This window comes from Microtus ochrogaster, chromosome 10, assembly GCF_000317375.1.
Source record: "Microtus ochrogaster isolate Prairie Vole_2 chromosome 10, MicOch1.0, whole genome shotgun sequence".
In the NCBI taxonomy this organism is placed as follows: Eukaryota; Metazoa; Chordata; class Mammalia; order Rodentia; family Cricetidae; genus Microtus; species Microtus ochrogaster.
This window is the reverse complement of record NC_022016.1, coordinates 82,548,959-82,561,230: the sequence shown is the minus strand read 5'-3', so window position 1 is coordinate 82,561,230 and position 12,272 is coordinate 82,548,959. Positions and strand designations below refer to the sequence as shown.

General features: G+C 40.1%; 2 protein-coding genes across 10 annotated transcripts in view; one reads left to right on the top strand and one right to left on the bottom strand.

Moving 5' to 3' along the window:
* Rere (arginine-glutamic acid dipeptide repeats) overlaps positions 1 to 12,272 on the top strand; it is a 367,056-nt gene that overhangs the window by 72,829 nt on the left and 281,955 nt on the right. The window lies entirely within an intron of this gene.
* LOC106143913 (zinc finger protein 431-like) lies at positions 7,785 to 8,048 on the bottom strand. Its single transcript, XM_026782296.1, has one exon. The coding sequence runs from the start codon at positions 8,046 to 8,048 to the stop codon at positions 7,857 to 7,859; it is 192 nt and encodes a 63-aa protein (XP_026638097.1). The 3' UTR covers positions 7,785 to 7,856.

The window sequence follows — 12,272 nt, the reverse complement described above, 5'->3', positions numbered from 1 at the left end:
CACACACACACACACACACACACACACACACACACACACACAGAGATTTATTTCTTTATACAGTGCTCTGTTTGCATGCCAGAAGAGTGCACCAGATCTCATTACAGATGGTTGTGAGCCACCATGTGAGTGGTGTGAATTGAACCCAGGGACCTCTGGAAGAGCTCCAAGAGCAGCAGTGCTCTTAACCTCTGAGCCATCTCTTCAGCTCTTTTCTTCTTCATCTTTTTTTTTTTTTTTCTTCCCCAGTTTGGTTTTTTGAGACATGGTTTCTCTGTGTAGCCCTGGCTGGCTGTCCCTCGTAGACCAGGCTGGCCTTGAACTCAGAGATCCACCTGCCTCCCTCTGTGCTGGGATTAAAGGCATGCCATCACCACCCAGCTTTTTTCTGTTTATTATATAATAGACAGCCTTTTGCTGGTGGTTTCTTCTGCCTGGAATGCCCTTCCTCGGTGATAGATTTCATGGGCTTGCTAGTTTCCCCACCTTCTTATGGGGCTTGCTCAAGTTTTATTTCTCAGTGGTTTCTTCTTCCATAACCTGATCATATTGTAGGAGCACTCTACTTTTTGTATAGTCTTAATCTTCTCATGCTGATATATATCCTCTTGATCTCCACTTGAACACTTAATGGTTTCGGATATGCTACAGAATGAAGTGTTGATGTTGTTGGTATTACTTATTTTCTCTCTGCTGAACACAAGGTCAGAATACTTTGTTTTGTTCACAGTCATTGAATGTTTAAACAAGTCCTTTGCTCACATTTTTATACACTGAATCAGTCTTCTAGTACATGGTAGGTTTAATAACTTTACTTAGTGAATGACTCTATTTAGGAAGTTTGAGAATACAAAAATGAATAATGCTGGATATGTTGGCTTGTATCTTCAAGCACTCCCAGCACAGTGAAGGCTGAGGAGGAAAATCGAGGTCTGGACAAACCTGACCTACATGATGTGACCTTGTTCCAAAAAGCAAAGATGACGCCCCCGCCAACCAAAATGAGTCAAACTTCCTTTGTGCCTGAGAAGTGGCTTCATGTAGTAGTGAATTCATAAGAAGGAATTTTAAGCAAGGGCTTTATAGTTTTCCGCTTCCATCATGTGGATCCTTGGTAGCAAGCATCTTTACCTCCTGAGCTAGCTTAATATCAGCTGTGGTAGAGACCATGCTTTCATTAGTATTAGATGCTTCAGTCTGAGCATTTCCTGTGGTGGGAATCTCTGAGTCACTTCATTTCTTCTCTCTGCAGGCCTGGTATAGCAGGTATTCTTACTGGTTATACTTTAGAGATGTACAGATGGAGACTAAGAAGTGGACCTTCAAAGACTTGCCCAAGGTTGCCCGCTTAGCAGCAAATTCTAGTGCAGGAAAAACTGCCAGCGTAACTCCCATCTGAGCTTTTCACCACCAGGCTCAGTTGCTAATGAATGACAAAGCTTAGATGGGGATGCTTGCTGTCCGGGCACTGAACAGGAGGGCATAATCCGTCACTTAAATGCCCAGAAAATACAGAAATACAGTTAAATGGCAGTCTTAGTCTCCGCAATTAATTCAGTCAATGCATGGATTCAAACGACTCCTGTGTTGATGAGGTCAGATCCACTGAGCATCTTTGCTGTGAAATGGTAGACATTTCTGCTTTTGCCTGTGCACATTTTTTTTTTTTTTTAAATTCCTCTGCATGGGAAAAGGCAGACTCCCTCAGCTCAGTAGGAACTTAAAAATAGTAGGAGAAGAGACTAGATTCCCATTTGACTCTTTTATTAAGGAAACCTGTTAAGTTCTAGACAGGGTTTTTCTGTGTATCCCTGGCTGTCCTGGAACTCACTCTGTAGCCCAGGCTGCCTCGAACTCACAGAAATTTGTCTGCCTTTGCCTCCCAAGTGCTGGGATAAAAGGCGTGTGCCACCACCACCTGGTTTAGAATTTATAATTTTAGAAATGTATTAGTGGCCCATTATCCTCTAAGGTTAACTGTTCTTGCTACTGTAACTTTCTCTGCTCAGAGACCTGGAGGATATAGCCAAGATTGTACTCTTGGTAAAAATGATGTTTCTTTCTTGAATTGTTGGCCCATTCTGTTCTGTATATAATGATGTCAAGCAACTAAGTGTAGTCGGCATAATAGTTTCTGTGTGAATTACTGTGCTCTTTTGTGGCTTTTAATGCTGGAAACAGGATCTATTCTGGTTACTTTCCAGTCCTCTGATGGAAATCTAGTACTGTCTGTTTGTCTCCTGTCAAAGTTTATACTGATAGCTCCTGCTGGTCATCGTAAACTCATTCATATGAAGCCTAACAGATTGCAGTATGATAGAGGCCCAGTGTTTGCCCTGCTGCTGTCTAGTGATACCTGTCTAAGCCATTGAAGTGTTTCTACATCTTAATTTGCATATTTAGTTTTGAGCATACCAGAACTAAAACAAAATTTGTTTTGTGAGAAACTGCAAAGCTTTAATTTAGACCTTAGAGGCTTATTAATGAACTTGTGAAGTATGAGCAAACACGTTTCACTGACAAAACAACAGGATTAAAATTCAGCAGTATTTTTCAAAGCAAGCCATTGTGCTGGAGAGATATTCAAACTATCATTATTGACTTAATGATTAGCTTGTATTTTAAGTATCCTTAACATTTTCTTTTTTTATTCATTGTTCTGTCTGTGTATCTGTCTGACCGTCTGTATGCATATCTTATTCTCTTAGAAACTTAACTGAATATGGAACATAATTGAATAAACAAATGAGTAAACCTAATTTAAAAGCATCCATGTTGACCATAGATATAGTGACACACATCTGTAATCTCAGCACCTAGGAGACTGGGCCAGAGGTATCTGTAAATTTAAGTCCTTCCTGGGTTACTTACAAGACCCCCCACCCCACCCTCCCAATCAAACCAAACAGACAAACAAAAAAAAAACCAAAAAATTTATGTGAATTTCTTGAAGCCATCCCGGTGATGTGGTTGCTTTTTCTTATAGTTTAGTATATTTTTAAAGCTGTTAACTTCTTTAGTAATAGTTCTTATTTATGCCTGCTAAAGCTAGCTATAGTGACTAAGTTCAGTTGTTATTATTACTTAGGTTTTTATTTTTTGAGGGGGGTGGTGAGGGGAGGGATCATTACAGCTGTAGAGAGTCTTGCTTCAGGCAGCACAACATAGGATAATCTGCCCTGTGAAGCAAAACAAATACAGGTGATCAAGGACACCACAGACTGCTCAGGGATTGAATGCTTGCGCTGTCTGTTGGCCAGGCTGAACTCAGGAATCTACGTTGTGTATCCCTCCTAGTAATGGACTCACAGCACACTTCCTTTCTGTGTGAGTGCTGGGGTTCTGAACTCACAGGCTCTTCACTGGCTGCTTCAAAGCCCGAGCCTCGCAGTAAAATTGTCGCAATGTAGTTTCTGTTTTTCTTAAAAACAATTTTGTCATACTTGTGTATGAATCCCTCTAGTATTGTGATTGTAACCTGGGGATTAATGCATATAACCAAGCATCTACTAGTCAACTGTATACTGACCCCTCAGTAATTTATTGTTTTTCGAAGTAGATAATATTTTAATTTTTTTTGTTTTTGTTTTTGGAAACAGGGTTTCACACTGTAACCTTGGCTGTCCTGGAAGCTATAGACCAGGCAGACCTAGCTAGAACTTAGGGACCCACCTGCCTCTGTCTCCTGAATACTGGGATTAAAGGCGTGTGCCACCACTGCCCAGCTTAATTTTGTTATTTTTAAATTTAGTAATGTGTATAGACTAAGAATCATGTCATGTTGGAACTGGAGGAATGGCTCAGTTATTAAGAACAGCAGCTCTTCTTGCAGAGGACTTGAGTTCAATTCTGAGCACCCTCATGGCGGCTTTTACAACTATGCATACTTTTCAGGAACTCTAACCCTTTATTCTATGAACTCTTCAGGCGCCGGACACAACCTGTTGTTTACATGTACACATGCAAGCAAGATACTCTTGCACATAAATAAATCTAAAGAGAAAAAATTTAAAATAATCCCATACCGTTGAAAGATCTATTCCAGATCCAGACCTCACATTCCTGGGCTCACTTCGTAGAAACAACTCATTTTAGCTTTTATTTAGTGGAGGTGGTGGAGGGGATAGTATTGGTAAACAATGTTGTACAGGTCAGCAATCCTCCTGCCTCAGTCTCCTGAAAAGCTGTGATCGGTGGGCTACACCATTCCTGTCTCTGTTTTAACTTCAATCAATTAATTTATGTATATGGTTCTGTTCTGTTCATGTATATGTCTGTGTACCATTTACATACCTACAGAGGCCAGAAGAGGGTGTCAGATCCCTTGGAACTGGTGTTAATGTGGGTCCTGTGTTGATCCTGATCCTCTGGAAGAATAATAGCCAGTGCTTGTATCCTGGGGCATCTCTCCAGCTTCTTACATTAACTTTGAAAACTAATTTTTTTTGCTTATTTCAGTATTATTAAAGGACACTCTTATGTTTTTATTTCTAATTACATATTTGTTTTCTATTACTTGTTGAGTTCATTCAATGAGAGATGTAGTTTTCTTTCTCTTCTTTCTTCCCAGTATTGTTTATGAACACTTTGAGGTTAATCAGTATTGAATATTTATGTTATTAGCAGGATATACATGTTGCCATAATGGAAACACTCACTGCATTTTGGTTTAACTTTGTTTCTTCAAGATTAGATAGAAGGCTCAGTGGTTAAGGGCAGTAGTCCCTCTCCAGTGGACCTAGGTTGACTTTCAGCACCCATTTGGTGACTCAAAACATCTCTAACTCTAATTTCTGTGGATCTGAGGCCCTTGGCTTTTGCAGGCGTGCATGTGGTACATAGATATACATGTACAAAAAATAAAAATTAGTTCTGTCTCTTCTAGAGCTTGTTCATCACCCCAGCATATACCGTAGAGCTTTTCTAGTTCCTTTGTCTAGTTTTGTCTGCCGCTGTCTTTAAATGAGCCTTGTATTCTCCAACAGAGCTCTAGAAAATGTCCTCAGTGTGGTGGAAACTGTCAGATGATTTGGATCACTTTGGGGGTTTCTGCCTAGAAGCCCTTGCTTCGCCCTAACTCGGCGCTGTGATGGAGCGTTTCCCTTTGGGCCGTTTTACACATCCCTGTAGGAGCCAGGATTGTTCTTGTTTGTGAAGTGTCTTCTTCAGAAGTGAACTTGAAGTAAATTTTTTAAGTTGTGTGTGACTGGAATGTTTTTATTTTCATTTTTAGATTTTTCATTTTTTTGTATGATTTAAAAAATTCAGCCATGTAGTTTGGTGGCTTCTTCTTTTCCAGCTTGGCCTGTGAGTCATGCATTTCAGATGCAGAAGGCTGTCTCCCCAGTGACAACTGTACTATTGTGATTGGTCCTGATGACTTTTAGCATTTTGCCAGGGGTGCTCTTCCTGAACCTTCTTTCTTTTTGACATCTTGCTTGGCTGCAGGAGAGAGAGGTTTATTTATTTTGCAGGGGGTAGGATTTCCTTGCTCCCTGTGATGTTGAATCTTGTAAATAGTACTCATTTAATTTTTTGAAACATTTAATAAGTAATTTTCCCAAAAAAGATGAATCTGATTTTATTTTAAAAGAGTTGAGTTTATTAGAGGCACAGCACTAGAAACACCACAATCAGAATAACAGTAAAAAGGCCAAGCAGTGTTTCAGGTTTGTATATGTGACTTTAATTTTACAAATATCTAGTTAATATTTTCAGTTCCTGGTGTGTGAATTCTGGCTGTGGTTTTGTATTGTCTTAAGCTTACTTTAAATAAACTCATCAGGATCTCCCACTGAGACACTTGAGGTTCTCCACTCTGACATCTCAGTGAAGTGCCCTGGCCCTTAGTGTGTACCCCCAATCTCATGTTGGCTGCATTTTGTCTTTACAGTTTCTTCATTGAAACTAAAGTTTCGTTTGCTATACATTGATTGAGATCCTTACTGAGTTTTAGAATGAAAAATGTCCTCCAGTCCTGAAGACATGGCTGTTAGGAAGTCTGTTGAAGCTGCTGTAGGACATTCTTTGCCCCGGTCTAGGAGATGGCACACTTATGAAATCTGTGCTTCTGGCCTGAGCTTTGCTCACATTTACTTCTCCCTTTTTGTAAATAGATAAGGTGATAATAAGCCTAAGGTCTGTGTTTTCCCCTGGAATATGTTTTAGTAATGTTGATGCTTTTTAAAATTTCCTGACGTAATATTTTTTAAAATTTAGTAAAAAATTGTTTCATAAGTCTGTTGTCTAGATTGCAGTAATATTTATCTAATTTTAAATCTATTCATAAGTTTTGTTTGCTGAATGCAAAAGTAATTATTAAAATGTTGGCATTCAAGTTTACCTTCTTTTCTCTTTTGTGGCAGGTATGTTCATGGTTCTCTGTGTATGTAATTATTACCAATGTAGTTGATTTAATCTTTATATCTCTGCTGTTTAGCTCCTTTACTTACCAAGGAGCATGTGTGAACAGATCATTATGTGCTGCCTGTATGGAGAAATCTTGATAAATGAATGCACAGGTCACCAGAAAGCTTCTTTGGGAATTAATGCTGGCTGGTGCCTGACCTTCCTTTGTTTTTAATGCTTTGGAGCAGTGGCATGGGAGAGGGTTGCTCTCAGTATAGAGTCATGTGAACCATTCAGAAGTGCTGAAAGCTAAAGAACTGTTTTATATTTAATATGTTGATTGTTTTTGTTTCTGTTTCTTTTTTTTTTTTTTAAAGACAATGTCTCATGTATTTCTAGGCTTGCATGGAGAACTTGCTATGTAGAAAACAAACAAAAAGCCTATTAATTTTACACGTACTTTAGAATAATAATTTTCTCTCTCTTTTTTTTCTTTCTTTTGGAAGCAGGCTCTTACTATGTAGCCTGGACTTTCCTGAAATTCACTATTGTAGTCCAGGCTGGCTTTGAACTCAAGAGATCCACCTGCCTTTGCCTCACAAATGCTGGGAATAAAGGTGTGTGCTACCGTGTCAAACCAAGGATTTCCTTTTACAAAGTGTTATTATCACTTAGAGTTAAGACAGTAAACTGTGGAACCTTGTGGGACGAACTAGGACCTATGGAGCATTTCGTTTGGGTTGGGATGATTTGTGGATATCCATAGCACTGCAGCACTTGTATTCGGGGTCTGGTGCCAAGAAGAAACCTCAGCTGGAAAAATAAAATTTTGGAATTTAACACTAAAGTGGCTTCCTAGTGAAGTTTTTCACTCATAAGAGATGCCAGAATGTGTTCAGGAAAGACTGGGCATATCTAGGACTCATCAAAAGACACCCTCAGAAGGGAGCTGGCAGGTGTGTGCCAACAGTGCCCTCTGTGGCTGGCCCAGCCTTCTGGAGGGCTGGTCAAAGCTCTGACTAGCAGGGTGAACTAACAGTACTCTACTGTAGGGGGTACAGTTGCACCCCAAACAAGACTTCTCATGGAAGTTTGTTGTAACAGTATTTATAACAGAGAAAAACAAACCAAAGCCCCCTGTGTCCACAGCCTCTGAGAGGAATTTCCTGAGTCCTGTGCTCCCATACTGTAGAATTCTGTGCAAAGACTAGAGAAACGAGTTTCTTTGAGCAGTAGGATTTCATTTCTTTGAAGTAAAAGTCAGCAGAATGAACCAGGAAATAAATGGGCATGCGTGGTCTTAGGCATGTATGTAAATGTGCATACACAAGGAAGCCTGGAGAGACTTTAAGGCATCCATTGAATAGAGCTATTTGGATTTTTTTTTAATAGGAAGACAGAACATTTTTTTTTTTTTGTGCTTATTTACACTGCTGCTTTTAATTCATTGTTCCAGGACATATTACAAACTCATCAGAGGCACATTGTTATAAACTTGCACAGGAAAGTTACTTTGCAGGTCTTCTAGAACATTGACTATGTTCTTCAGTGTTACAGTCCTCCAAAATGTACCCTATAATAGTGAGGTTCCTGTAGGTCTCCAGCATCACATCTTTGTAGAGATTTTTCTGGGAAGCATTCAGCAAATCCCACTCTTCCTGAGTGAAGTTGATATGCACATCATCATAGGTCACTTCCATGTTGTGGTTCCTCAGATCGCCAAAGCTCTCAGTTCATCATCTCCCTGCAGAAGCAACTTCACCACAACACAGGAGACAACTGGCCAAGACAGAACATTTTAAAATAAAATCTAAAAGAGCTTCAAAAAATTGCAGTTTTATGTTTTCTTTTGTATGGGAAATTGTTAAGACATATTTCCTGGTGACATTTTCATGGATTGGAAAGGAGAAAGATAATTTACATAATCTTACATATAAGACCATATAGTAGAAAAACAACTTTTATTTTTATAAGATATATACAACTTTTCTAGGTTATAAAAAAACCTCATGGTGATTAAGAACACTTGCTGCTCTTGTCAAGGACCCCAGTTAATTCCGAGCACCAGTGTTGGATATCTCACAGCTGCTGGGTCCCTAGCTTCAGAGGGAGCTGATGGGCGCTTGGGCACACAGACCCGTATACACATATGTGATTAAACATTAAAATAAAAAGATCATAATCTAGAAAAATATTAACACTAAATAATCAATTCTCCCTTTAAAATTAGTTCATTAATTAGCTAATTAGTCAATTAATTTGAGACGTCTCACCTTGTAGCACACGCTGGTCTTGAACTTGTAGAATTCCTCCTGCCTCTTCCTCCAAAGTATTGGGACATGTGCCATTATTCATGGCTCCTTTATTTTTCCTTTCTGTTATTTTTTGTTTGTTTGTTTGTGTTTTGAGACAGAATTTCTCTGTGTAACAGGTCCGACTGGCTGGAACTCGCTCTATATTAGGCTGGCCTTAAACTCACAGAGATCCACCTGCCTCTGCCTCCTGAGTGCTGGGATTAAAGATGTGTGCTGCCACAGCCTGGCACGTTTTTATTAATTTTTAAAGTTAGCACCATTAAATCCATATTCTTGATTTTTCTTTCTTCCTTATTTAGTTTTTAGGGTATGGTTTCTTTATGTATCCCTTGCTGTTCTGGAACTTGCTATGTACACCAGGCTGTCCTGAAACTCACAGAGATCTTCCTGCCTTTGTCTCCTGAGCGCTGAAATTAGAGGCCTATGCACCATATCTGACAGTAAGTCCATATTTATTATACTAATATAAAACACAAATCCCTGGGCTGGAGAGATGGTACAGTGGTTAAGAACACTGACTGCTCTCCCATAGGTCTCAGGTTCAATTCCCAGCTCCCACATGGCAGTTAACTGTCTGTAACTCTAATATCTGGCAACCTCACACAGACATGCATGAAGGGGAAACAATAAGTACATAAAATAAATAATTTAAAAAACCCCACAAATCCCTTACTTCCTAGTATTTATAGAACTGATTGATTACTGTGTGTTTGACTTGAGTATTTTGGTTTTTTGAGACAGGATTTCATGAAGCTCAGATTAGCTTCGAACTTGCCCCCGCCTTCCAAGTGCTGGGATAACAGACTTTCATTCACTACTGTGACTGGAACTATTAGGAGTCATTGTTTAAAATATCTCGTTAAAAAAATAGAATCTTTGTCAATTTGTGATAGAAGCTCACGTCTCTAATCTCATCGTTCCTGAGGCAGAAGCAGACAAATCTCTGAGTTTGAGGCCAGCCTGGTCTACAGAATGAGTGCCAGGACAGCCAGGACTACACAGGGAATCCCTTTCTCAAAAACAAAAACAAAACAAAAAAACCCTAAAAAGGATGATTTTCCTTCTTCCTTCAGTTGTTTTTGAGGAGCCCAAGGCTCCTATCTTTCTGAGGTGCTGCTAAGATTCTCCTTTGCAGGGCAGAGACAGAGTGACAAGCACATAGCAGAAGTTTCATGGTTTCCTTGTGGGAAATCCATGACCATTGCTTTAATGTTGGTTTACTAGACTTCCGATTTAATTGTAACCCAGGGTAAAGTCAGCTCGCTTATCCGCATGCTGAGGCCTGTAGAGGGTAGTGCCTGTCTCCTAACTGCAGGTGTTGTCTTCTCTCACTCTCTGTTAATGGTATTCAACTTGACAGGGTTGTTTGGAGAAATGAAGGTTGTCAGGAAACCTGGAGCCAGACATTATGTGGAATGGAGCTTAGGGCAAAAGGAAGAGATACCTGAGGCTGCCAGGAAGAGATCCTGTAGGAACTAGGTGCTGCCGTGTGCCTTACAGTACTTATATAGACAAGTTTGGGGTGAGGCTGGGCATGCCTATCATTGTTTCATCCACTCCAGGAAACTGGTCTTCGTGTGCAAAACTGCTGAAAAAAATGTGTACTCTTGTTACATTAACTTTTATTTCTCTCTGCAGATCCCTTAATTACAAACTCCTATCAATAAGGTTTAAGGCAAAGTCTTTGTGGAGATGGGTTTGAAATGGTCTGTGGCCAGCACTGGAAGTTCTTAGTCAGAGAGTCCTTGGACAGATTTCCATGCCAGGGAAAATAGAGGCTTGTTGCTTGTTTGTATAATTTATTTCATTTGCATTGGTGTTTTCCATGTATATGTGAAGGTGTCAGATCTTGAAGTTACAGACAGTTTTGTGAGCTGTCATGTGGGGTGGGACTTGAACCCAGGTCCTCTGTAAGAGCATCAGTGCTCTTAACCACTGAACAATCTTTCCAGCCCTGTTTGTTTTAAAGAGAAGAATAAAAGGGGAAAATTAAGTTCATTGTGTGCCTCTTTCTTTGAGCAGAATTTGTAACACTTTCATGTTCTGTTTACCTTGCTCAGTGTGGGTACTTATTGCCTCAGTATCAGAAGTAGGAAGAGTTGGGCTTGTATTGGTACATGGTGTCTTTTGGCCCTCATTAGCTGTTTGGTTTTTGTTTAGTTTTTTTTTTTTTTAGATATGGTTTCACTAAGTAGCTCTAACTGGTGTGGAATTTACTATGTAGACTAGGTTTCCCGCCTGTCCCTGCCTTCCTAATGCTGGAGTTAAAATCATGTGCTACCACACCCATTTCCTCATTAACTCTTTGTTTATTTGTTCTTTTGTTTTAGAGACAAAAGGTTTCTCTGTAGCTTTGGTGCCTGTCCTGGAACTAGCTCTGTAGAACAGGCTGGCCTCGAACTCAGAGATCTGTCTCTGGGATTAAAGGTGTGCACCACCACCTCCTGGCTTCCTCATTAACTCTTTTTTTTTTAATATTTATTTATTTATTATGTATACAATATTCTGTCTGTGTGTATTCCTGCAGGCCAGAAGAGGGCACCAGACCCCTTTATAGATGGTTGTGAGCCACTATGTGGTTGCTGGGAATTGAACTCAGGACCTTTGGAAGAGCAGGCAATGCTCTTAACCTCTGAGCCATCTCTCCAGCCCTCCTCATTAACTCTTAAAGATCTGTAACTTGCAAGTAGGACACTAGTTGGGTCTCAGAGTTTGTTTAAATCATCTTAGAAACAATGTTTGCATCTTTATAACATGGATAGAAAAATCTTGCCTTCTATTATTAGGTTTCTCCTTCTCTAACATCTTACTCTGTGTATGCACACATTTGTGCCATATGTATACCTGTGAGGGTCAGAAGACAACTTGAACGAGTTCTCTTCTGTTTGTTCCAAGTATTGAACTCAGGTGGTCAACCTTGGTGTGCAAGTGCTCTTAGCCCCCGAGCTAGCTCATCAGCACCTTTATTAGACGTTTATAGGCTGATAGAAGATACAATATTTATTTGCACAGAAGCTAGTTATTTGAGATGCTAGTCTACATGTGAAGGGGGCATCTGGAAGATTTCAGCTACAGTGGAAGAAGCAGTGCTAGGCTTATGGTAGGAATCCTGATTCCTAGGAAAATGGAAAGACTGGCGTAACTGGAAGGTCATGCTTTGGGTGTTGGTGGAGAGGCTGTGAAGGGAGAGCTAAATATTTGTCTCATCTAATTCTGTAAAAGGCCAGCAAGATGACTCAGTGAGTTAAGGTCCTTGCCAAACCCTGGGCCCACACGATGAAGAAAAGAGCCAACTCCTACCAAGCTGTCCCGACCTTCCTATATGTGCGTGTGCACCCCTCCCCATGTAATAACAATATAAAATAACATGCTATCAAAGCATTTAGAACTGATAGAGGCTAGTGTGGCATGAGCTCAGAATGTAACTGGTTTTTCTTTTGGAACCTGTCCTGGAAGCAGCTTTTGTAGACTAGGCTGGCCTGGAAGTCACAGAGATCGCCTGCCTCTGCCTCCCAAGTGCTGGGATTAAAGGCGTGCGCCGCCACTACCCCGCCTGGTTATTTTTTTTTTTCTTTTTTTTGGTTTTTTCAAGACAGGGTTTCTCTGTGG